Below are 27581 nucleotides of genomic sequence, written 5' to 3'. Positions count from 1 at the left end.
ACCGCCAATACCCCAGTAGGCGTTAAATGTTTCAAATTTGTATTTTTAGGTATTAAGTAGGAGAGAGGTCACGTGCATTTGCCTCGTTGACCGCACGCTGGCTGATGAACGGGGTATAAATTCATATTCGGGGACTCACCTGGTCGTCCGTAGAAATTTGGTGAGCTGCCACGGGATCACAACTGGCGTATTTTACGTAGACTAGCAGACCAGCCAAGCAGCTCAGCGACAGCACAATGCACAGCAGGGGAAAGTTGAACCAGACGACACTTTTGGAAACAAAAACAGAGAACAGAGAATCAACAAACTTCAAAGCGAGAATCTCAAGCCAAAGTCCGCGAGGCGCTGTGAAAGCTGTCTCGAAAAAACAGTCATACAACTAGAGTCTGGAGGAGCTCTAACAACGGAGTGCGGGTACTCTCAGGCAGAATTCCACAGTGCTGCAGTACTTGGACGCCCGTTCAATTGCCGGCGATCAGAAGCAAACTAAGCTGAACTTACACCAAGCCAAATCATGCTAATTTCCTCAAGCCTAAAACTCCGAGTTTGTGCACGCTGATCGTGCGGTGTAGCTGCGCAAACCGACGCAAGCTCGCGCATAGTTATGCTTGAATGACACGCGGAATGTTATGATTGGATGACGGGCCCCAGAACAACACCGGAGATAAAGAGACGATGTTAGTGGAGGGCTCCCTGTTAATTTGGCAACCTGGGATTATTTAACGTGCATTTAAATTTAAGCACACCAGCATTATTGCATTCTGCCCCCGTCGAGAAATGGCCGTGGGGTTGGAACTCGAACCCATGACCACGTGACAGCAATATAACATTGTAGCACAGCAATGAGTTTCCGCGGTCGGATATTAAAATTATTTCAGCGTATAGTAGCGACATGCGCACAGTAAGTTTTATTGCGATAGCAATTATATGGACACTCCAAAGCAGATTTCTGCCGTCGGCGTCGCCGTCATCGTCGCCGTCGCCGTGAGGTTCCGTATGACGTCAATGGAGACAAAATCTTCGCCGCGCGCCGAACGCTGTATGTGCGAGTGAAAGGGCGCGAAGGATGCGCGCTTTCACTGTGAGTGAACCCACGGCGGAGAACAAACGCGCGTTCTGCGCCGTGCTCCCTTAAGGGCTGCAAAAGTAGGCGTCGCTTTCCTCCTTTACAATCACCATATATGTAGAGCAAACGTGCCTTCTTCCGACGCGCGAAAGGCCGTTGGGGGAAGGGGGGGGGGGAGGGAATCGAGGCGACGTTTAGCTGCGGCACCAAGTGCCTATTTATATAAAAACGTTGTGAGGCGAGAAGGTGGTAAAGACTTCGGACGCTGCTCGACGAGTGTCCCGTTCTGATGTGGTCGAAAACCTCCGAGCCGCCCCCAGAGGCTCCGGCAACAGTCACCAACGCCGCACGCGTTTTGTGCGAACGCGGGCAAAACGCCGACGGCGTCGACAACAGTTCTACGTGTTGCCGGTGCTGCTGCATGTCCAAGTTTATACAGCTGATAAAGCTACTATCATTACTCCGTATAGCTCTCTACAAATTTGCTATCGCAATTGATGCTTCGCCTTTCGGGTGAAACTGCGACAACTCTTTTTCATTAAGCTGTTCACTCAGCAGACGGTTCGTGGTACTTAACTGAGCTTAAGTTACGCTGAGGCTTCCATTAAGAAAAAGGGAATCTTTAAGAAACCACAAGACACATGGTTCAAGTTTCTTGAACCCATCGTCTTAAAGAGCGTGTAGCTTACACCTTCAGGAATATACCTATACGTGGTTCCTATACATCTGCGCAGTTTTGTGGCAGTTCGCACTGTATATAGCCTATTACTTTATTGAAATCACTGTAAACATGTTTTAACAATTCGTCTATTCATAATCACTAGCTGTTTTAATGCGAAGCATTTTTGTCGAGTTCAATCCACCTTTTTGTGACGACTGCCTCGCCGGTATCTGGCCTCTGGTGGCTTTCGTGGGCCGATCCCGAAGATTGTTCAGTCCAAATATGCCGGCACTTCCCGTGAATAAGGGTCATTACTGGGTATGTGTCACTTTTCAAAGAACCTCTTTGACGCCAACTTGTGTATGTGCCAGTGGAGCAACTGGGGCCACTGGATACGTGCCAAACCACAATTTTATTCGTTTTTCACATTACCCACAGCGCCCGTAGGCATGTTACCTGGAGTTGACTATGCTTATTTTCTCTGTTTATTAAATTTTGCTTCAGCTTGGGTACCAGTACAGTTATTGATCATGCTGCAATGAACACGTACTCACAATGCAATGAACAGGTACTCACAACTTGGCTTTGCTGAGTGTGGGCACAGTCAGGTAGCGCAGCACCATCATGTGGTTAGTCGCGTAGCTGGCTGCGTTGTTAAAGAAAGATCCAATAGCCAAGCCCCAGACGGTGTAGTGAACCGTGGGATCCGGGTCGATACTGTGAAATGAACGAGCCAAGCGCTATGAGTCGTCAAGAGGCTTTTGTACGGGCACCGAAAATCATGTACATATTATGAATTCGCTTCGCCGTCAGGAACAGGAATAATACTTTGCGAGTCGATGTTTTTTTTTTACATTTGTTTAGATAACCTAAACGCCTTGGATGGCATAAGGGCGATTAAAAAGAAGAATAAAAATTTTATTACAACATGCAATGCGAAGGTAGAGTACGAAGTTGCAGTGAATTAGATGGTTACAGCCCTGTAATAAACAGAAAGAGATGTGAACATCGAAAACTCGCGCAGGTCAACTACAGTCAACAAACGAACCACGGGAGTTCAGGCTTTAGTCACGTGCTTACATGATCTTGTAAGCTCTGAGTAAGTGAATAGTGTGCTTTGTGAATGTGTATTAAATTTTCACGAATGCGAACAATAAATTTCACCCCCGCTGCAAGCCGACGGTACTCGGGTTCGTGCAGTCGCTGGGAGATTTCGCCCGTGAATCAGGAATGTTTTCAAGGATATAGTTTAGCCTATTTTTTGTATTCTTTCTATTTTCCCTGTACCTTAACATAGGACAGCATTTTATGAACTTGCATTATAAAGTTTTTGTAATCCATTATATGAACACCTGGCAGGAAACAAAGCAGCACATGGTGTTGCCCGAAAGCATACCAGCCGGGATTTTCTGCCATATAGGCAGAAAATCCCGGCTGGTATGCTTTCGGCTGGAGGACGTTGTTATCAACTACGCCGCAATATTGCAGCACTACTGACTGTAAAGAAGGGAAAATCCACTACTACATCCAAAATTAGGCAAGGAAGAAGCCACCGTCCTCCGCAGGCTACAAACGAATACATATGTCCATAGATTTATCATGCACCTGACTGACCCCACACAATTCTCCTACCTATGCAGATTCTCTGATGTACCGGACACCCTCCAACACATCGGGTCGCTGTGCCCACACCGCGAGAAAAACACTCAAGATGAAGCTTCAGAATCGGTACAAGCTATGAGAAAACGTGGGAGGCAATGTTAACGGCACCGAGCCTGGAGGATCAGCGAAGTCTGGAAGCACGGGAACGGGTCGCGGCATTAGCCAACGGCTTTGTGGACTGAGACAGCAACCCACCTATAGGGCGAAGAAAGAACACTTTATCGCTGTTTCGCACAATAAACGTTTATTTTTCCTCCATTATATGGACTCATGCGTGTGTTTTTGTACGTGTTCCAGCGATTATTTACTCAGAGTGGTAGTCTTGGCTTGGACTGGGCGCCAGACTTACTACTACCAACAACACAATTATCATCATCATCATTATCGTCGTCATTGTCATCCGTCACAACGTGTAGCAAAGGGTTCATGCGTTAGCGTCTTTAGTTTATTCTCTAGGGCCGGTATTTTGTAGCGATGTATTTAAAGTAATAATGCCTTTTCGCGCTTATCGCGCTTTGTCAGTGGTCAGAGCGACGGTCCGCTCGCGTTATCAACGTTGATATCATGAGTGGACCGTCGCTCTGACCACTGACAAAGCGCGATAAGCGCGAAAAGGCATTATTACTTTAAAGGCATCGCTACAAAATAGCGGCCTAGAGCAGCGTTGCTGAGGTGCGGGATGTAGCTGGTCCGTGGTTTCTCAATCCGATTTCTGTGTTTGCGAATAGTGGTCCGTCCTTCAATCGCATACAAAACACTGAACAAAAACTAGCGTGACACAAATATATTGTTTTCTGAGGGGATCCAAAACTTCAGAACTCTACCGCGAGTCGTCAAATCAATTCTTCCATTTCAATAGAAATCAATTGTTTATTTAGAGCTTCGAAAACGCTCTGCCTCTTCTCAGTATGTGTGCCAACAAATAAAGATAATTTTTCCTGGTTCAAGTTTGTACCTTTTCACAGCTTCACCCATGCTGACATGCAGAGACAAAAGCTTTCCGCCGGTACTCACACATCGAATTGCACGCGGCCGCCACTGAGTGAGATCCGCCAGACTTCCTGCAGTCCCCCCATCTGATACATGCCCAGCGATAACACGACCAGCATAGCCACCACCGTCACCACCGCCTGGAAGGTGTCCGTCAGAACCACTGCCTTGATGCCTCCCTGCAAGAAGGGCGCGTATACCACGCATTGTCGCTGAGTGCGAGGTGTCAAACGACTGCGATCTTTACAGACGGCTATGTGTTGTACTGTATACAGTTATTGCAAATTTTTATTTTGATTGTGTACCTACTATGGCTTACGAAAAAGTGAAGCACTGGGGCTTGAAAACGGGCAGAAGAAAAAGGGCAGCAGAAAAAAAAAGACACACGCCACACAAAAAGAGGAGAAAAAAAAAGAAACAGAAATAAATCTGTCATTGTGCCACCTTGCGAATAAATTTTTATGCATAAGGAACCGGTCTGCCTTATTCTGAGCAAATAGTGCAAATCCTAACCTTTCTTTAATCTGATGAACTTCTCTGCCCTAAACATCTTAGTTTCATACACACTCTGTCTCTCTTTGACCTTCCTTTGAGTAAAATACACTAGGAGCCCAGAAATCCAGTTATGTGTTTTTTTCTCTCTCGTGCCCTTGGAGCTGTGCTTCAGACGATAACGTCCCTGTCGTTCCGTCTATTCCTCGTCCTCCCTCGCACTAAGCGGAACCAGCGAGGCGTCTTAAAGTTTTTGGTGCTGTTTTGCGTTTCTCAGCAGTCTGGTACCGCAATATGACCTAATATTGAGTGTAAATTATGTACGAACAGTTTATGCAGAATACCAGTTCGTTCCCCGTCCTCCGCATTTTCTTCCATCATCCTTTCGCCGTTTGAAAGCGTCAAGCTTGTATAAGAAAAAACAGCTGACATTGTTTGTGTTTCCCTCCACAGTAGAGATTTCACCAATGCCTAATACCTAAGTTTTAACTTAACCATTAATCATGCGATGCCTTGAGCTAGGGCACAAGTGCGTTTTATAAAACCGCAAAATTCACAATAAATGTCTAAACCAGAGAACACGTACGACGCTTGTGTAAACCGTGCAGACCAGTCCGATGGCCACGACTGCCGACCACAGCGTCATTCCGGTCACTGCAACGGGAACGAACCGATAACTGTTGGGACACGCCATTCTGGTTCACAATAAATGTCATGCTTTTCGAGCTCTCTTGATTACCCATGCTCTAAGTGTGCACGGTTTGTTACCGTGGTCGCTATGCCTGGCTATGGGCACCGTCATAAATATGCTGCATGACACCACCACAAAAATTGGCGCACTTAATTCGTAATCACATTACGTAAACGTGCATAATAAACATAGCTTCCACACCAAGACTGTAGGCGCCTTGCGGCGTAATATTAATGAAATTAACGTACCCACGTTTTGAGCAGCAGTGAAAGCGAATTTATTTGATGTAGTCAAAGATTGTAGTAAACGGGATCCCACGCGCGGATGTTATGCGAAAGGGAAAAAAAAGTACTACACATGTGCTTCGCATTTACTCACGTTGAGAAAGTGCCAAAGCTGGAGCGTACAGAGATATCGCGATGTAAATTGTCTGAAACAATAAAAATAGCAAGTCAGACAGTCAATAATTTTTCATTCAAACTTCACACTCTATTCTCTTAGCCAATTGGTCACTTTGTATTTTATTGGCTCATTGTACATTTCATTTTTATGGCAACCCCCTCCCCCCCCCCCCCCCCCCAAAAAAAAAAGAGCATGTTGAAGAAGGGTAGGTAGTTGCGCTGCTTGTCTTGCTGTCCTATCCATTGACCTAATGCTCAGTTCCCCGCCAATTTGCAGATAACTGAAGCAGCAGTAGAGTGCCGACAACTTTAGTTCTCGTACGTGTAACAAAACAGTCAAGAAAATGTTGAAAGTAGAAGTGGAACAAGAGTAAAAAATGATGAATAATATTTGAACTAACCTCCTCCTTTACCCCTCCCCCCGCCTAGATGGATTCACTTCCTGGGGGGCGGAAACTTTTTATGATTATTTTAATAAACGTTCTAACAACAACGCCAACAACCCCCTTGTTCCAATGTCGGCTGTGCAACAATCGTTCGTCCATGCCATGGCACTTGAATATGCTTCTTTTAGCTAGGATTATGTATTTCGCTTCGTATTGTGCGTTGTCCGCTTTTGAGTTCATTTAACTGGCACACTCTGCACCATCACTTACCATTTCGAACATATACAGGATAACAGCAGCAATCCGTACGATCCGACTAAAGCGCAATTCCAGATACTGTAACCAGAAAAGATGGAAAGGCACGAAAATAAGGAAAAACAAAAGAAAACATATAGTATCACAGAAACTGAGTGTAATTAAACAGTTCATCTAGACGGAATATGCTGAGAACAACATCGGTCAACAATTTTTCTTTCGAATTGAATACCAACAAAATTCACGTAACATACAAGGTGATTTTCACTTAACTTGGGTCAAACTTTAAAAATATGTGAATGCTGGGTAGCTGGACAGAACCAAGTTAATGGTGTTTGCCGTCGCTTGGAAATACTCAGATAATTTCTTGCATTCCGGCTAATTAGATAATTAGTCTGAATAATCAACTTCTCAATTATAATTTGATGAAAAGTATCAATGATAAAATTGTAGAGCAACGTGCGAAAATCCCGATACAGCTTTCTGTTGCTCAATACGTGCTACATAAAAGTAGTTTTCCAAGCGTGAAAGAAGCCCCCGAATAGACGCATAATTGCCGCTCGACTGGCCGCTCGAGACACTTTGCATGTATTCGCGGGCATCTTTCGTGCTCGGAAAAACACTTTTATGCAGCACGTATTGAGCAACAGAAAGCTGTATCAGCATTTTTCCATGCTGCTCTACAATTTTCTCATTGACACTTTAATCTAATTATAATTGATCAGTTCATTATTTAGACTAATTATCTAATTAGCCGGAATGCAAGAAATCATCTGAGTATCTTCAAGCAACGGCAAACAACATTACCTTGGTTCTGTCCAGCTACGTAGCATTTCCATATTTTGAAAGTCTGGCCCAAGTTATGTGAAGCACTCTGTATGTAATTATGATCCTACATGTTCAGCACTTGTGAGTCTAAGGCCTTTGCGACATTTTAACTGCTACTAGGCATCGAGAATAGCCTTTAATTTAACAACTACAGGTAGTGAAACGTAAATGAACCAGGCCACCGCACGTGACAAAGAAAGGGGACACGCTGAAAGTTGTTAACCTTAATGATACAATATGGTTAATTGACCGTATTGTACCTATTTCAATCCACTTCCCTGCTCCAAACCACATGCCAAGGCATTCATACTTGAGTTTTCCAGAGATAGTTTTTATGGCGCACTGCTCTTTCATGGTTTACTATATGCAGGTACAGGGCCCGGCCAACAAACCGGCAGCCAGCGTGGGTATATTGCCGCATGGTGGGGCTGCCGCAGCCATCAATGGGCGATGTTTTTTTTTTTTTATGTAGAAGCTTCCAGGACCTCGTCAAGCTTTTTCGCATACAATTCATACCAGTGCCAGCAAGCACATCACTGCCACAGAATATGCCCGCGCTATGTGCGGTTTCGTTTCGACTGGGAACCTTTGGGAAAATCAGTACATGTATGATCACGAAATAAATCTCCTTTCCGGGCGCACATTTTTGTGGCTCATAAAAAAAAAACGTAACAGTAACGACAAAAGCTATCGTTCGAGGCATAACAACGCATACGGGCCATGAACCTCTACCACAAGTGCGCTTGACGTGACGCTAGCCTATCGCTAATCAACCGTCACCCTGCTTGGAATCGGGCGCTGTACAGCTGCGAATGAGCGGGAGCAACAAACGTGCTGCGACTTTCGAGCACGAATTACTGCGTAGGTGAACTAAACAATATAGCGTTCAATTTTGTCGCTGCCGAACGACCTCAAAGGTTATTATCTGCTCGGTCTACGCTTTCCATAACTAAACAGTTAATCGCATGGCTTGACCCACACGTGAGAATACAAACAGTAATTTATGCAATGGTTGTAATAATTCACGACTATTGGAAATTGGCGGACCGCTTCGGGTGCAGCCCCCGGGGAGGGGGGGGGGGGGTGCAGCTGGGCAGTCAGATGCGGAGGGGAGGGAGTGAAATGAAAAAAAGATTATTCGTCAAAGAAGCGAAAAGGTACCGGGTGCTTTTCATTGAGGGGAACGGTGGCCCTATGTTCTGACTAAAGAAAGGAAAAAAAGGATGGAAATTTGGAGGAGGGTGCCCTTAGCAAAGCGTAATGACTTAGCGTGCTTTAGAGCGTGGAGTTAAAATGTAATACACATTAGAGAGGTCGCCCCTGAGAGGTACGTAAAATGCTTCGCAGATACACCCACGTAGAGCCCGTTGTAACTGCTGTAGAAATACTTCCCCACCGGGGCTGACCGCACTAGCGAATAGTGCGAGATTAGCACAAATTTGTGCTTTAATGTACTTACGAAAGCCCCTTTGAAATACCACACGTTGTAATGAGACTGCACTTTTCATCGCCTAGTCGCCTCCTCTTTCTGGCTTGTCTTCATTTTGCTTTCCTTTTTCTTTCAAGTTTCCTGCTTCCGAGGTGCTTCCTTTAAGTTCAATAAAATGCGGATAATCTATTCTTGTATATACTTACGTGGCTACGTATGCAATGTGCACCGCACGCGGCTTTGCATACACTGTGCCTACACATGTGCACACATATCGCTACAGGCCTTTCTACATGCTCAAAGTTTGCGTGTCTGAGATGAATCCGTAGTGTCTCCTGCGAAGACAGCACGCCAAGAGGCAGGCATATAGCTTCAGCTGCTGTTCCTAAGCGTGGAAAGCCCTTCGGATAGCCAAGACACTGAAAAACAGTTGTCTCGTCCTGCGTCAAGCTTTCGTTTGCTTGCGAGAGACAATTTGTGCAAATATATATATATATATATATATATATATATATATATATATATATATAAGAACCTGTGCTACGTCTAGCTTTGGGCAGGCCGTCGGAAGCATATACCAGAAGCATAGATACCGGAGATACCGGAGTGCACATATTGATTATGAGCAGCCACCTTCGCCGCATAGTTACACTTGCCGTTACTCGGGTCGTACGAATCGCCGACGGCAGCACCGTGGACGTGGCGGGACTGTGCACTGCACGTGTAAGCATTTCCGGCCGCCATACTGTCGTCCTTTTCACTGTGCTTGACCAATGCCCTTATGACCTCATACTAGCTAGGCCTAGACTCTACTAGGCCCATCCACTCTGCCCATTCAGCGCTCATCGATTGTTCCTCAAGTACTGTGCGTCTTGACCTGCCTCTGCTGGACGATCCTCCGACACCACATTAAATTCGCCTAAGACCGACTGATTTTGTTCACGTTCCACCACAGGCCTTGACATACATCGAAATGTCGTCTTCTACGCCAGTTCCCTAGGGTGATTACATCTCCGCTCCTACAACTTTCATCGTTCTCAGCCACAACGTTACTCTCCTGCATACAATACTGAGCGTCACAGACAATCGCAAGTATCTCCCTGTGGGGAATTTTGGGCTCACAAAGCAAGTTCTGCCTAAAGATATCACCCTGGCTACGATCACTTGATCTAGAAGTTCGCTGCGTTGAGACTTTTGCCATCGACGCTTCCTGTGAGCCTTCTCGATCTGCCAATTGTACTGACAACGACATTAGGAAAATGATCGCCCCGAATCTCACACCTGCGGAGGCTGAACAGCTCTGCAGTTTATTGCTTTTGTACAAGGACATAGTCGACCTGAATAACTGACCCTTAGGCCAGACGTCACTTGTCAAACACCGAATACATACAGGCGATAATCCACCCATCCATCGGCGACCCTACAGAGTTTCAGCCTCGGAGCGCCAAGTCATCAAAACGGAAGTAGACAAGATGCTCGCGAAAGACATCATTGAGCCATCGTCAAGTCCCTGGGCTTCACCTGTCGTGCTGGTCAAAAAGAAGGACGGCACATAGAGATTCTGCGTTGACTACTGGCACCTCAACCGCATCACGAAGAAAGACGTCTACCCACTACCTCGTATAGATGACGCCCTTGATTGCCTATATATATATATATATATATATATATATATATATATATATATATATATACGGGGCACAGTATTTTCGTCCATCGGCCTACGGTCCGGATATTGGCAAATCGCTGTGGATGATCTCGATCGTGAAAAGACCGCCTTTATAACGCCTGATGGTCTTTACCACTTCAAAGTTATGTCCTTTTGGGCTATGCAACGCTCCGGCTACCTTTGAGCGTATGATGGGCTCATTACTCCAAGGATTGAAGTGGTCGACTTGTCTCTGCTACCTAGATGATGTTATTGTGTTATCGCCCACATTCAGCCCACACCTCGAGTGCCTTTCAGCTGTACTTGATGTTTTTCGCAAAGCCGATCTACAGCTCAACTTGAAGAAATGTAACTTCGGACACCGTGAGATTAATGTCCTTGGACCTGTCGTCAATGCGTCTGGCATCCTGACGGACCCGGAGAAAATTCGCGCCGTGAAATAGTTTCCTGTTCCGCAGTCCGCAAAAGATATTCGAAGTTTCGTGGGCCTTTGCTTTTACTTCCACTGCTTTGTTAAAGATTTTGACACCCTAGCACACCCTCTGTCAGATCTCCTGAAGAAAAGTGTGCCGTTTTCATGGAGAGCCTCTCAGGCCGCCGCCTTTTCTTGCCTTACCACCATATTCCCGACCCCGCCGATTCTAGGACACTTCGATACATCAGCCCCTACAGAGGTGCACACCGATGCCAGTAGGCCACGGAATCGGTGCCGTCTTGGCACAAGTCCAGCACGGCCATGAACGTATTATCACGTACACTAGCCGTCTTTTGTCGCCTGCGAAGCGGAATTACTCCATTACCAAGCGCGAATGTTTGGCCCTTGTGTGGGCAATAGCAAAATTCCGCCCCTATTTATACGACAGGCCCTTTTCTATTGTAACGGACTACCCCGCCCTCTGTTGGCTTTCGCCTTTAAAAGATCCCACAGGGAGGCTTGGACGATGGGCTTTGCGGCTACAGGAGTATTCCTATTCTGTGGTGTATAGGTCTGGTCGACCACACAATGACGCCGACTGCTTATCCCGTTACCCAGTACACACGCCCGCCAACGCCAACACGGGACATTTTCACGGATGACCCTACAATTCATCGTCGCTCATGATGCGGACTTTTTGTGGCCTCTATAGGACAGCGATTCTTGTTTCGTCTTGAGCGAGCGATATCATCTCCGTCAGAAGAGCTATATGGCATGAAGAAGGCCCTTTGCATGTGCTTTGATAGCAGCCGTCAAGGAGCTGGGTGATGTTTTCGGATTCGAAAGCAGTCACACAAAGCATGTGGAACAGGCAAAAGCAATGTTACAACCAATCTGCAGCCTGTGACATTGCCTATCTACACCGCGAGGCCAACATTGCTGGGCATTGCATCACCTTCTAGTAGATACTTGGCCATGCGAGTATATTGAGTAACGAAAAAGCGGATGAAGCTGCCCGAAATGAATTTGGATACCAAATTTTTAGAATATTTATTTACAAAAGCCGGCGCTTTGAGCATAATAAGATGCGATTGCTAGCGTAACAGGACAGCGACCAAAGAAAGAACATGGGACTGTCTTACACTAGTAATCATGTCTTATTATGCTCGTTACCAAGTAGCCCAATTTTCTGCCTTAACGACGCTTTGGACATGGCAAAAATATGCATATGAAGGAAACTATCGCCTCTCTAATCTGTCCCTTCACCAAGATAACTTTCTGCCATCAATTGACCCTGGAGTAAGATCAAGCATTCCATGACCACTTCCTCGCCATTTAGAAACATTGTAGCATCGCTTCGACTGAACGTAGCATTCACGAACAATTATCTCTATCGTCTAAGGCGTATCACTGATTCTTACAGTCATACCCGTGACAGCTTATAAAGACAGTGGAGCACATTTGACTTGAATGCCCCGCGTACCGTGACGAGATACATTCTTTTGAACGCCAAATTGACATGATTTGTCATGATCCTCTAACGTTACCTAGCATCTTAATTAGGTCCAATGCCTATCAGAAATTGTTCTTCTCGAAAAGATTTAAAGATTCACTACACGACTCAGCAAATCCTGAATTGGTATTCACAGTGAAACCTGTGAATACCGTTATCAGGTTCACTGGCCCATTTCATATTTATTTTAATTATCTTTCTGTTTTTTAACTCCCCTCCGTCAAAACTATTGTTACGGAGCGATCCATACATGGATGAACGCAATGCCGGGCAGAGCGACGAAGACGGCGATGACGGCGATGAAGACACTTGCAGGTGGGCCGGATCAGACATCTTCTCTTGGCCTAGCCTTCTTTGTATGTACTCTGTAAATATATCGTTCAGCTACATCTCGCCTCTGTCACAGCAAGTTCTATTACGTGTTTTCTAATAATGAGCTCTCTCTCTCTCAATGTTGCCATTTCTTGTGATTTGTGTGCATGTTTATCTTTATAATGTTAATCTTCATTTGACGAAAATATTAGCTCTGTTTATTTTTTTAGAAGTGTTCTTTTCCGATATAAAATAATTGCACGCTCCTGTTCTTGTGCCTGTTAATACAAAATATAAACACGTAAATATGCGCTTTCAATGTGATGTGGTGCTGAATTGCGAGTTGTGTGGTGCACCCGTTACTTTGGACGTTTCAAAAATAAATACAAATAATTAGTCAGCTACAGAACAAACGCCATGCTGAAGCAAGCATTAGGATAAAATTGTGCTTCGCTGCTTGAAACGAGAAGGCGGGGAGGGGGGGGGGGGGGCGGCGGGCCACCACCACGGGTGCGGCTGACCCTAGTGACGCCATTGCGCCTATGAAAATGGGCTACCTCAACACATGTTCCGTACCACCAGGCTTTTCTTTTCTCTGGTAATCGCGTATTCTGGGCTTAACTTCGGAGCAGAGGTACACACGCAGACTCTCTTGACGTTGCATATAGTTATACAGAAATGAAAAGCGTGTTTGTCTTTCTACGTTCGACAGTGAGCTTGATAAGTTTGTGTTGTACGAGCAGAAAAGAGAAGTACTGCATTATGACACTAACGCGCACCGACAGTGAACGCTTCTTCTCAGCACTACGACGCCTCGATGCCAGCGGACGCTGGCATCAAGAAGCACTACCAACGCGTTCTCGCAGAAGCACTACTAGGTGGCTTTCACCGTACTCAGCACAGCGGAGCGTGGCCTCCGCAATTAGCTCTGAAAATGTTTCTGAAGTTGATCGCGGAGGCTGCAATTACGACGCGCTGTACGCGCTGATTTGACTCGGTGACGATTCAGTTACGTGCTTTGTCTTGCGCGTTGTATTAGTGTGTCAGTTACGTGCTTCGTCTTTCGCGTTGTGCTAGCGTGTGCAGCGTAGTGCAGCTTCCATATGCACGACGGTTGCTCATGGTCATCGACGTTGGTAGTCGTGATGGAGGAGACGTGCCACCAGGCGTCAGCGTGGGTGCATCAACGCCTAAGGGCGCTTTAGCCACAAAACACCAATAGACATTATATATCTGGCTGGGATGTTTTTGGCAGCCGCAACGTGTTTAGCGAGGCACATACGCCCCCTATGCCACTCTCCGCAATCCCCTAACCACGCACCTAGATGAATTTGAAGTCATATTCTTCCATTTCCCGACGAAACGCTCACGGTTTATACTCACCTCGTACGCTGTCATGACCTGAAGCTGGTAGAACACGGGCATGAACAGGTGCGCCGTCACGGCCAAAGCAAGCGCGTACGACACGAAGGTCATCATGTAGAGTGTTCCGTTGCGATACACCTCGGCCGCATTTCCCAGCAGGTAGGCGGCCGATATGAAGCTGGCCATGAGCGAGGCGCCCACGGGCACCGCTGGAAGTCGCCGCTCGCCGTTCAGCAGCAGCGAGATGCCACTCTTGGCATCGCTGCGGCTGTCGTGCCAGGCGCTCCACAGGCCCATCGAGCCGGACATGGCCAGCATGCACACGAACACCGCGTAGTCGTAGTACGTGAACCTCGCCAGCAGCTCCCGCCGGCTCGGGAAATGCAGCAGCGTCGGCGTTTGAGTGTACACAGACTCCATGACGTCACGAGAAGACTGCTACGTGCTTGCAGCACCGTGTTCGGTGAATCTTTTTGCGAGGCGATCTTTCAGCAAGCCTGTATTCGGCAGGACTGCAGCTGCAAGCCTAAACAGGGAAGACGCAGTGCTCACTTCGTGTATCTGCAGTGAACCAAGACGTCTCATGCAAAAGAAGGCCTGTACGCACTATCTGCGAGTTCAGTATAGGACGGCTGGAGCTTATATATTGAAAACCACGGTTTGTAAAAAGTATGATCACGTTAAGTGTCACCGGCATCACGCCATTGCAGTACATAGGCTTTTGGCTTTCCCGCGCGACGTTACAGATCAACAGAAGCAGATCTTTTGTTATCTAGTAGATGTTGAATAAATGCTGGTTTGTCCTTACTACGTGCTTGTAGACATCAGAAAAGCGGTATCGTGAGCCTCCTCAAGGCGTTCACAGTAGTCCAAGGTAATATGCATTTTTGTTTTACTGCGCAGAGTAAACAATAAAAATATTGATGTGTACAGACATTTTACGAAAGCAATTTAGTGTGCGTTCGCATACAGCGTGCTCCTTTGACTACTGAAGCCACAAAAGTGCTCGCAAGCACTGTATACACTTGCTCACAACAGGTGAGTGACCGCGCGAAATTTCCTTGCTTTTTTGGGGGGTATTACAAGGAACACATGTTTTTTTTGTGTGTGTGTGCGCTGAAGAAGTTTTCATGACAATAAATTGAGATGTAAAAAAAATTAAGAGTCCTTCCCCTGTCGAGGAAATGGGGCTAAGCGAAACTCGGTGGCAAGACGACGCTGTCGCAGGCGTTCCGCCGGCTCTTGGTGACGTTTGGCTTTAGCATCGCACTCCCGCAACTCGGGGTCCGCGGCTCTTCGCTGACGTTTTTCCTGGGCTTCGGAAGCCCTCACGCTAGAATCGGCACGTCGACGACGCGCCCTTTCCCGAGCGAGTTCGCGGCGCCGTTGCTCAAACGCAGCCTGCTCCTCGGCGGAACACACCACGCGAGGCCTTCCCATCCGGGCGCCGAAACTGATCTGAGGCGTGGGAAGTTTGGCGGAGCGCGCGCCAACACCCTTTTCTTCCCTTTCCCTCCCCGCGACACACCAAACGATCCTGATTTGTCGCGCACATCACGTGATCCGGCACCGCGCAGCTTTCCCCGCACATGATCTTTCTTTCTTTCTTTCTTTCTTTCTTCTTTCTTTCTTTCTTTCTTTCTTTCTTTCTTTCTTTCCTTCCTTACTTCCTTCTTAGCTTCTTCTATTCTCTATTTCTTCTATTGCTTCTTCTCTATTGCTTCTCTATTGCTTCCTCTCTATTGCTTCTTTCTCTATTGATTCTTCTATTCTCTATTTCTTTATTTATTGTCCCTTGCTCATACCCGCATATCCAATGCAGGTATCCGCCACATGTGACTTTTTGCGTGACTACGCCGCCACCGAAATCTGTAATGCAATACAAGCATGGCTTGAAAAACATTGCAACAAAGCATACAACATGTCACTGACACGGAAAAGCCATCACAACGTTACAGTGGCATAAATATTACGTCACACAAAATATATTGCTACGAGAGAGACATTCAGCCTGAGGCAGACGACGAATACGGTTCTCTCTGGTGCTGGTGGCTGTCCACCATCTTGGCTACTGTGTAGCCAAGATGGTACAATATTTAGCTCTATTTGGAAGGAACTAATGAAATTACTATCCACACAAAAATTGCGCAAGGCCTTTTTAGCTTCTGTTTGTTCATAGGTACCAGGCTTTTTTCCGAACAATTTCTTTGCCGATAATGGACGCCTGTTTAGAAATTCCCTTCTGATGTTGGTAAAATATTGGGCATTCGATGACTATGCGTTTTACGGAGGAGTTCAGTGTGCCCCAAAGTACGTCATCTGAAGAGGGTATTTTCCGTATCTGACATAGAAAGCGGGGTGTGTAGCCTACGCCAGAACGGGAAGCGTAAGCAAGAAAGCTTCGTTTTAAGATCGCCTAATTATCTAAAACCAAGCATTTATCTCTTTGAGGCTGTTGATCAGCAGACATCGTTCGCTCATATTACACAGTTCTAGGCACTTGCTGTGGTGGCTCAGTGACTGTGGCGTTGAGTCTGTGGGCACTAGGTAGCGGGTTCGATTACCAGTTCCGGCTGCCACTTTCACGTTGGGGTTAGATGCAAGAACTACCACCCTTTGGGGGTGCGTCAAAGTTAGACAGGTGGTCCAAGTTAATCTGAAGCCCCCCATTAGGGGCACTTCTCATAACGTCAGTGTGTTGCTTTGGCAAGATTAACTCCAACACACATATTTAAACCTTTATCTTGTGGAATATTTACACGTTATGGATCATGCCGCCGTTAACATCCTCAGGAACTGGCTTCTGGTAAGAGAACTTGCCTTGCCCCCATTTTGATCATTTTGATCATATGAGCTTGCTCTCTCCTTTTGATCCCCGAGTGTGTGGGTGTGTAAGCAAGCACGCTTTTGCGGTGTTTGTCTAGGACGTTCTCCTCTATAAATAAAATGTGGAATGCCATTTTGAAACCAGGTCATGGATACTTCGTATCTCGACAAGCACAGAAATGCTATCCTGAACGCACACTTCACCTGTATGTCAGCTATATTATTTTTACCGAAAAGCCACCTTCCTCTTTTTTTTTATGGTAATGTGCTAAGCTATCGGTCCCCACAACCTTCATCACCATCACCAGGCAAAGTTCAATTGCAGAACAAAGACCACTGCAAGAATATCCTTGTGCCGCTGTCTCGCGTTAGCCGAAAGAAAACCACACCCACATATTTCTTAATCTCACAGCTTCATTTCCTTCTCGTCACACTCGCCCGGATTTCCCGCGCTTCCAGTACTTTTGTGCAACAAATGGACTTCCGTGTATCTGTGCTATGCATTACAGTTTATTTTATTTCTGGCCCAATCAATTACTCATCTTCTTTCCCTTATTATGAATTAGCAATTGTTCAATTGACAATGATTTGTTGTACTTTGATGGTTCGCCTTTTAAAATCCTTATTCTTGCACTGTTTCTTGTTTTGCGAACTGCCTTATTATTTTTTTTTGTTACTATGCACCTTGTATATTCGCTTTTTTTATGTGCTTAATGCCCCTTCTGCTAGTTCCCAGTTCTGGGTCAGCAGTATTTTGTTGAATAAAGAAATTAAAAAAAAAATATGTGATTAGCCCTATCAGTAATGGTGTCACCATTTTGTGACACAAGTAATATTTTTAAATGTCGCAACGGTGACGACAAGACAAATATCGAAAGTGGTGGTGAATGTAAATGTAACCCTCTGCAAACAAAAACAATGTCATACGTGACATTAGTTTAGAGAGTAATGCAAAACAAAGGCAATTTAAGAGAACTAGTTGGTTTGACGAGAACTTCCAGCATTTGCTTTGTATTTCTGCTGTCAATTCGAGTCTTTTCTTGCATTAGAAGGCCATCAAGCTAATTTTAATCAGCGCGTCTACTTGTAAGAAACAAATATTTATCAGAGGTCAATATCCGCAATTGATTAATTTTTCAATATGAATATTGGTCGGACGTGACTTGAATATTCATGCTACAGGTTCGAAATTTGCCCTGCAGTATTTGCGCCTTATATTCAGACAAACATAAATGTAGAGGCCTTAAGAACACTGAACAATAATTCGTGACTAAGGGGTTCGAGGCGCATTGTTTTGTTATTGCGTCGTTTTTTCGTTGGAGGCGTGCGAGAAATTTTGAAATAGGAAAGAATAATTCCAGACAGCTAAATGTATTCCTTATAAATTAAGCTTTTACACTTTACTGCGCTTATTATTATTTTTTCTTTTTTTTACCCAGTATTGCAACACGCTAATGGTTTTCAATAAGGAACTATATCCAGCTTACATTCATCTTTTACACCTACTCCTGCCATAGCCCTAACGGGCTGCAGTTATGTATGTATGTATGTATGTATGTATGTATGTATGTATGTATGTATGTATGTATGTATGTATGTATGTATGTATGTATGTATGTATGTATGTATGTATGTATGTATGTATGTATGTATGTATGTATGTATGTATGTATGTATGTATGAATGTATGTATGTATGTATGTATGTATGTATGTATGTATGTATGTATGTATGTATGTATGTATGTATGTATAAATAAATAAATAAATAATTAATTAATAAATAAATAAAAACTTTCTCTCAAACAATGTGCAAAACACTTCTGTCTGCGAGTTTGCAGAAGAAAGCGAGCTCTTATCCCAGGCTATCTAACGGAAACTGGGAACATTTCCTTTACCACCTTGCGACTCACTTTTTCGATGCCGCCTCTGTGAACGAGTAGCGTAACAAATATTGCAGGCATATGCTTTTTTTTTCTTTACTCGGGTATTACCTACGCGTATGGGTCAGCGTTCTAGGTCTTTATTTTCCGAAAGTTCGGCGTACTCTCTTCGGTTATTTTTACCTAAAAATTTGTTTTTTTCTTTCGACGAACATATCTTTCCTGGTGAACTTTGATCGGCTTTTCGGTGGACGAGTTTTGGCGCTGATTTATTTCTTCAGTGGATATATGGATCGCTAAATGTGCTGATGTTGAAACGCGCTGTATATGACCGCAGATCAATCCTTTAAACATTGTGGTAGGATCCAATATACAACAAAGTTTTCGAGAATCAGTCTAGACAAAAGCAATGAGCCACATTGCGATGCGATTTTGCAAGAGTACGGATTCGTCTCTAACATTATGCACGTACACGCATTCAACAAATAATACACGAAAATATCACTAGGGTCAGTGACATGCAGCTCAACCACCGGAGTGGACGCAGCACGAAGACTACAAGGATCAGAACTCTTCCTACCTTCTCTGCGTACCTCCAACCCCACTTATCATTTTCGTCGTAGCGGCAGGTGAAACGGACCCAGATAAGGGAAAGGTAAAGATTGATTGGGTGGCAGGCTGACTTCGCCTGGCAACTCCTTGCATACAAGTGCATGTAGACTCGCATGTGCGCGCCGATAACCGCCGCTCAGGCAAATTTTCTTTCTTTGACCCATTTCGGTTGAAGCACGTTTCGGGGAAAAAAAAATCGGCGGACTTTTTTTTTTTCAACCAAGTGCACTGAACCCTATCTGTAGGCTATATCGCACTCGCTTTATTATTATTATTATTATTATTATTATTATTATTATTATTATTATTATTATTATTATTATTATTATTATTATTATTATTATTATTATTATTATTATTATTATTATTATTATTATTATTATTATTTGAGTTTGGCAGTTTGGTTCGTCTGTACTGGGTGCCTATTAGTCAAGGACACATTTATAGATATGACCTCCTAAGAAGAAATCTTCAATGATATTGCTATATTGATGTAACATTTTCTTGTGCTATTAGGCATTCTTACTGACCTTACCGAAACGGATGTATTCGTGAAAAGGCCAATTCGTTTGTTAGAAACGCATCTGGCGGAACATACGTGCATTGAAAGCTGACTGTTGTTCATGTGCGACTTGCCCCGATAGCCGGATGCAGAGCAAGAGCAGGTGCAGCACAAAGGGATGCAATCGTAAACCGAACTATAAGGAAGGCCAAAAAGAAAGTAGGAACGTAGTTCTATATGGGCGGCTATTATAATGCATGTATAACAGCCGTCAGGAATGGCACGATGGCTCGTACGTAAAAGATTATATATTGTGCTGAGATTATTCGAAGATTTTTTTTTTCAGAAAGTCAATTTTGAGAAAATATCTCGTGTTAGTACTGTTGGTGACAATGCGCCTCTAACGCCTTAATTTACTTTTTATGCCTTGTATGTACATATAGACGACATTGTCACTAACTTTCTGTTGCCGTAAGGTTGACTCTTGGGTTTAAACAAATGTGTAGATCCAACGCACACGTTGGAATTTATGTGAAGCGATAATGTAGTGAAGCGGTCAATTGAAAGCTTTACAACTAAGGGCGATGCGTACAATTTCGTTTCCCTCACAAGCTATGCCGAAATGCAAACTCCAAATCAGACGGACGCACTGTGTGACACGTACACGCAGCGATGTCGCAAGGACGAAACCGGTGTATATTGCCAAACAAAGGAAACACAGTGATTACAGGTGCGCGCACAGAAAAGCATGGCACGTATCAAGCAGCATTTAGGGATTCGGTACCTCTTGTGTTACAGTGGGAGATAGCCATTCTGAAGGATTGGTCAAGAACGGGCACACATCACGTGGCATATACCGAGTATCTAAATCGAAGAAAATGAAGTAAATCAAGAGAATTCGGTAAATAAAATTCACGATTCCATTAAAAGACCAGTGTGCTTTAGAGATGCCTGTGTGCCGACCTTACATGTTTTGGCTTTATGTAGGAAGTTATTTTTATTTCGGTTACGCATAATACATGCCCGCATGATTGATCAGCATGCAAGGGTTATATCAGCCCGTTCTCTGGTTTCTTTCATTCGGTGCACATACATCATTTGTATAAATATCGACAAATATATCAGCCGAGATAGCGACCTACTTAAAGACACCCTGCAGCCAGGCAGGCGCACCAAACCCAGGAAAGTAGGCAAATAAAGATTCGCCTTAAAAATTTGCACTGGCAAGCAGAACATGTTTGCAGTTGCTCTTCCATGACCATGTTTCTTTCGTAATCTATACATGTTGCACGGCTCACGTTATAGGTCAGGCACCTGTGCGTTTGGGTATAGGCTTACCTTTGACAGATCATATGAAAGTATACTGCAGAAATTATTGTTTGCCAAACAGAGGGCACAGTTTTTATCGTAGGTGTAACCACAATGTGGTTACTGGGCCGATGTAAAAATGCGCGTGAATGACGGTGCTGTGCAAGCTGTGGATTATTCCGTGTGTCCCAGCAAACGTTAATCAAGCTGTTCGGCGAAAAAGAATATTTAAGAAACACGGCGCACAATAAATTTATAATACCTACAATGTTCAGTTGTCAGAATTCTCACGACCAAACACCGTAGATATTAAGATCGTATTTTGCACCGTTTACTTTTATTGTTTTTCGTTTAACAGTTTGGCTAACCTTAGTTGGGGCACCCAATTTATATCTCCTTCTCGTGGCCTGTTAGAAGCCAACTAACATGGCGTTATATACGAACAAGGAAATAGAGCTACTTCACAGTCTTTGTACGCAACGAAATGCGGATAGCATTGCACCTATGTTCTAGCTTCTGAACTTGGATTGTGAACTAGTCGTTTTTGGGTCACGACTTGTGAACTACTCGCGGGAAGTCGTTTTTGCGTGTTTTTGCGTTGATATGGCTTTATTGTCCCAAGAGCGTTTATCTTTTTAGTGCGCGTCGGTGCAGACGATCTCTACGAGGCGCAAAAATATCCTTACATATATTTAAAAAAATAGATTTGAAGTTCTCAGTTGTACCGTCTCCATCCCAAATAAACGGAGCAGCAAACTAAGTTAGGTCAACCAGACCAGACATAAACCCTAAAATTTACTTCGTCATCTTTGGACATAGCTGGCCTTTGCGCCATTAAACACTACACATCATCACTTCGTGGATTTTATCGAGGGTAAGATGGCAGATCTTTCGTATTTCGGACGCCAAATATCCCAAGCCCTCAAGACGCAACCACGCTCTAGAGGTTACCTTCGAGCCGCAAAGCGCGAGACATCAACAACATGGATTAAGAATCAAATGCGACTAAATCGTATTGTTTACATTCGCAGGCAGGTAAATCATGTAATGAACATAGCAAGTAAGTGCGAATAACTGGTGTCACTTGGAGCAGCAAACACACTGGAAGGAAAGTTTAGTCGATGGCGGCGGAGAATTAGCTGGAGGAATGAGCTTGAGAAATAATTGATTGACGTAGGTGAGCGGCAGTTGAAGTTCCGTGCGAGATGTAGTTTTCCTGCAGTGGACGTAATTAAGTTGACGATAACTATGTGATCCCTTAGCCGAGATCACAGAGCCTGTGGGGCCAGTCAGTTAAAACGTGGCGTAAATTTTAGCCTGGATAAGTCTCGTGGTGTAATGATGGTCTTGTCGGTTCTAAATCTAATGACAAGGGGTTTGCTTTTGTCTTTTTCCCAATATCTAGGTCGGTGAGGCGCAACCTGGAATGCTGGAGACAAAAGCAAGGGCCATATAGGTCCTTGCCACACGTGCACAGTTCACTGAGACACATGATGAACCACTATAAGAACAGAATATACGTCCCGGGGCGTCCAGGGCGGTGAAGAAATCTTATGATTGGGTGCGCAAGCAAGATGGCGGATGTCGACATAAAGGAGGAGGAAACAACTTTATTTTGTTAATTTGCTTAGTGAGGGGTGGCTACCAGGTGGTGCCTTACAGCCACCTCCTCAGCTCTTTTGATGGCCCGAAGTTGAACCTCCAGGTTCGGGTTCATGAGTATCGCTTCCCACGCTTCAGGCGAGGGAGCGGCCAGGCGATCTGGGGGGGGGGGAGATCTTCTCTGCAGTCCCAGAGAATATGATTTAAGGAGGCTATGGACCCACATAATGAGCAGTGTGGGTCTGTCAAGTCAGGGTAAAAGTGTGCGTATATTTGTGGGCTGGGAAAGGAGTGCGTTTGGAGTCGGCGCCAGGTGACTTCTTGTCCCTTGGTGAGCTTGGGATGAGGTGGGGGTTTTGTCCGTCTTGCGAGGCGGTAGTATTGGGCAATTTCGTGGTATGTGGTCAGTGGCTCGCTGACCAGGTCCCCTGGGTCGGAGACGGGACCCACCGCTCGGCTGACGAATCCTCGAGCACACTGGTGGGCCGCCTCGTTCCCCGGGTTCCCTGCGTGAGCCGGGACCCATATCAATTCAATTGGGGTGGGTTCTTCTTCACTATCTTGTTGTTTAGGGGAGAGTAGGGGATGCAGTAGTCGTAGTGTGGCTGGGGCCACGATTCCACGTGCAAAGTTGGATATGGCGGTCTTTGAGTCGCTGATTATGGTTGTAAATCCGGCTGCTGCAGCGAGGGCAATTGCCGCCTCTTCTGCCTCCGCCGAGTTGAGGGCACGCAAAGAACAGGCCGTCCGTATTGGTGTTGCTCGGGGAGTAAATTGGTCGACATAGATGGTCGACAGTAATGTCGACATAAAGATTGCTGACGGCTGACTGATTCCGAATCACATGATCTTTCCAGCCATCCTGGCATACTATTTTCAATGGCCAGGTATTGCCAAGCACAGTGTTAATGCTCACGAAAATGCCGTGAAGGAACCCATCCTGATATCAACAACCGATGCAACAACAAAGCTTCGCATATCCTCGCGTGATGCCACACGATACATGTGGAACATGCCAGGTTTCCAGCATACTAGACTGCACCGCCTGGACCCCTCCCTCCGACTATGCATTCCATCTGGACTATCCCGGATCGAGACAACCGTTCTCTGCCGACTGTGGAGTGGAGCATCTTTTACGAATGCATTTTCTTGCCGCATTGGAGTGGCCGACAGTGCTGACTCTGATAGCTGCTGCAGCGAGGAAAAAAATGTCGCAGTTTCGACCGAAAGGCGAAGCATCAATTGCAATAGCAAATTAGTAGAGAGCTGTTCGGAGTAGGGATATTAGTTTTTATCGGCTGCATAAACTTGGGCACATTCGCCTACTAACTGAATTAATAAGCGTGGTGTCAGCGCGCACAAGAAAACATGAATAGATCACACTCGATAACCGCAGACAACCACTGTCAAAACGCTGGCAGCAAGCGCAGCCGCCGCAGCGAGAGAAGTTTCATGCGGTCTATTGCTTCAACGGAAACTGAGCGGGGCGAATGCACAGCGCATACAAAGCTCAGAGCCGTGTGGAGATCGCTTTCAAGATACGGCGCGCGTGACAGCCCGCACCGGCGCAAAGTTCAAGCGCAGTTGTTAGCAAAGTAGAAGCTGCCCCCCCCCCCTCCCGCGCTGCCTTCCCGCTTTCCTCCTTTCCCATGGGAGATTGAGTGGCCAGTTCTCCTTGCGCCCGTTTGCAGGATACGCATTTGGTGCCGCAACACAGCGTCGCCCCCCCCCCTCCCTCCCTCCCTCCCTCCAATACCCCCACGGCCTTTCGCGCTACGGAAGTCGCGTTTGCTCTCCGCCGTGCGTTCGCTCTCCGTGATAGCGCGCGTCCCCCGCGCGCTTTCACTCGCACATACTGCGCGCGGTGACGATTTTTCGCCCTCGGACTTCATACGGAACCTCACGGCGACGGCGACGCCGACGGCAGAAATCCGCTTGAAGTGTCCATATAATTGCTATCGCAATAAAATCAAACATACCCTCTGTCATTGACCTCGCTACAGCTTCCAGAGACAGTCGCTCGTCACGGCCTTGGTACGCCTCGACGACCGGCCGCTTTCTAAGCAGACGATCTTAGAGTGCCGGCTGAAGCGGTCTTCACACCAGAAGGCGACGAGGGCGCTACTGACGTGCCTCCGGTCAGAAATACGTCATAGAACATAATACAAAGAAAGAAACCAGAAGAAAAAGTTCCACAAACATGCAAAATTTGGGAATCGAACCCACGACCTCTCGGTCCGCGACGATAGATCGCCGAGCGTTTAACCCATTGCGCCACAAACGCATTCGCAGAGAGCTACACAGACGCGCCTTATATATCTAACACTCCTCCGTGTACCCGCGCTCTTGCTCGGGGCGGTGCCGCCGCCTACGAGCAGAAAAGAGAAGTACTGCATTATGACACTAAAGCCCGGGATACATGGAGCGAACTTTCTCGACGAACTTCACGCGTCAAGTAACGACGCGGCGACACGACGCAGGATGTTTGCTGTGTTGCAATACATGCGGCGAACGCCGCCGCGCGTTGGCCGCCGTGTTGGCGGCGGTCCCGGCCGCCCGCTTCGAACTGAATTTGGCGTTGTCCTTGTAGAATTCACTTAGTTGGAAGCAAATGACTGCGTAAACGGCTTTCGCTTAGTCTCAGGCCGCTTCGACGACAGAGTATTATGGATAACCTTGAGTAGTTTTCGAGATCGCTTCTCGTTTCGAACGCGTCTAAGCCTAGCGAAAGAAATATCCGATGCCAACGCCATCTATCGGGGAAGTCGGGAGATAGGCATGACGACAGCATGTGGCCTCTGAGATCAGAAGATTTCTGTTGAAGGTTGTTGTAGAGAGCTTGCACTGCTTGTCTGTTTCCTCGCAGATCAGCGGATATGGGATGTACAAATACAACGCGATTCCTGAGAGATCATACTAGGAACTACTCAATCGGTGCAGAGACATGCAGACACGGCAACACCAACGCGATTGCAGACGACGCGAAAAGGCGCGCGCGCGCGAAACACCAGCATGCATTGCGACCGGAACTAGTGCCTCCTGATTGGCTGTCGTCCACCGCTGCGCGCTAGACGCTTCCGGCTTCCAGAGACAGTCGCTCGTCACGGCGTTGGTACGCCTCGACGACCGGCCGCTTTCTAAGCAGACGATCTTAGAGTGCCGGCTGAAGCGGTCTTCACACCAGAAGGCGACGAGGGCGCTACTGACGTGCCTCCGGTCAATCAACATGTTTGAACGACTGTGACACTCCTTGTGTGCGGTATTTTTCTTTATCTCCCTCTCTTTCTGTGTACTTGCATTTTTTTCTTAATCTTTTTGTCTCCCCTTCCACAGTGCCGGGTTGCAAACTGGATATCTATGTTCAGGTTAGCTTCCCTACGTTTCCCATCTCATTTATCTGTCTCTCTCTTTCCTGTCGTCGATAATTGATCACACCGGAGTGGCCCTGGCGTGACAATCATATAAGTAAGGCTCTTAGAAATTTCAACTTGAGTCCTTGAACAGCATTTCACACTTTCCCTGTGAAGGAGTTTCAGAAAGTGTGCAGTGGAAGAAGACCTCCTGAAGTTCAATTTGAATATCAGTGTGACGACGAATTTGAAATTTTGAGGTTGTCTGCCACAAAAAATCGGAATCTCAGAACTCTAAACGGCGGTGAAGGAGCCGTGAGAAATTCATAAATAGTATGAAATATTCTCGGTTAGCACACAAAAACAAAAAAATTGTGCATAGATAAATTTACGATACATAAGTAGCAAACGTGCTTATTAGTAGGTTTGACAAACTGTAACAATTGCATCATGTGAAGAAGATTCCTCTGACACGCATAATTGTTTTCTACGGTTTTTAAGTCAGTGCTTAATTTCGGTGCCAAACAACAATATTGTGAATAAATTAATGCCTTAATGTACCCTATGAGCTTTTGCTTAGTATCATGCAGACGTTTAAGACCTTTAGGTCTTCAAAAAAGAATTCCTAAATTTGCCAGAAGTACATGTAATTGATGATATGCGTGGAACTTTAAGCTAATTCATGGTGATCTCCTTGGAATATTTTCCGCGTGAGATCGGAAATGCTCCGAACTCTTGCTGCCTGAAAGAAGGTCGATAAATTATATATCGAGGCGTACAATACGCAAGAGAAACCATGAAACGTAGTTACCCGACACTTAATAGCGAACGTCATGAAGTGGTAGTAATGGAGTACTCTTTTGAGAACGTCAGTACTTCCTAAGGCCACGGGGCCAGTCGCGTGTCATACAAAGTTTCATCACAATGCAGTCAACAGTGGCACATAAAACCAGGAAACAAGAAGAAAAATAAACAGAAGAGTAAAAAGAACAACAAGAAAAGCCGTCACGAACCTGCAGAAGAATGGGCGCTCCACTGCAGGGTGCACCTGATGTGGTATCTATATTTCCTTCACAGTTACAAATGAGACGATACGAGATGCAGCGCAAAACGGCGCAACACCACCACACAGAGTGTCAAAGGCAGCTGAGCGCGCCCTTCTCTCAGCCTCTATATATGCGCTAGCGCAAATGTCGCTCGCGCGTGCACTAAAGCTGCAGCATTAGAGGGTAGGAATGGGGGGGGGCTTCTGACGAGAGCGAGGGCCGAGAGGAATGAGGGAGCAGCTGGGCCGAGTGTGTCAGGTCGCTTCGGATCGTATACACGCTGCCACAGGAAGCAGATATGAGCAGTTCTGTTTTACT

General features: G+C 45.8%; 1 protein-coding gene across 2 annotated transcripts in view; it reads right to left on the bottom strand.

The window, feature by feature from the left end:
• LOC119442203 (sodium-coupled monocarboxylate transporter 1-like) overlaps window positions 1-27353 on the bottom strand; it is a 54638-nt gene extending 27285 nt beyond the window's left edge. Inside the window, exons 1-8 of one of the 2 annotated variants that reach the window (XM_049661956.1) lie at window positions 27231-27353; window positions 14154-14661; window positions 6620-6685; window positions 5941-5992; window positions 5458-5525; window positions 4404-4558; window positions 2304-2444; window positions 140-269 (exon numbers count right to left, since the gene is read on the bottom strand). In XM_049661956.1, coding sequence (XP_049517913.1) covers window positions 140-269; window positions 2304-2444; window positions 4404-4558; window positions 5458-5525; window positions 5941-5992; window positions 6620-6685; window positions 14154-14555 — 1014 coding nt within the window. In that variant the 5' untranslated portion in view covers window positions 14556-14661; window positions 27231-27353. The remainder of the gene's footprint in view (window positions 1-139; window positions 270-2303; window positions 2445-4403; window positions 4559-5457; window positions 5526-5940; window positions 5993-6619; window positions 6686-14153; window positions 14662-27230) is intronic. The other variant, XM_037706981.2, reaches the window with a different exon arrangement.
• Window positions 27354-27581: the final 228 nt, after the last annotated feature.

This window comes from Dermacentor silvarum, chromosome 2, assembly GCF_013339745.2.
Source record: "Dermacentor silvarum isolate Dsil-2018 chromosome 2, BIME_Dsil_1.4, whole genome shotgun sequence".
Classification (NCBI taxonomy): Eukaryota; Metazoa; Arthropoda; class Arachnida; order Ixodida; family Ixodidae; genus Dermacentor; species Dermacentor silvarum.
This window is presented reverse-complemented; position numbering and strand designations above follow the sequence as displayed.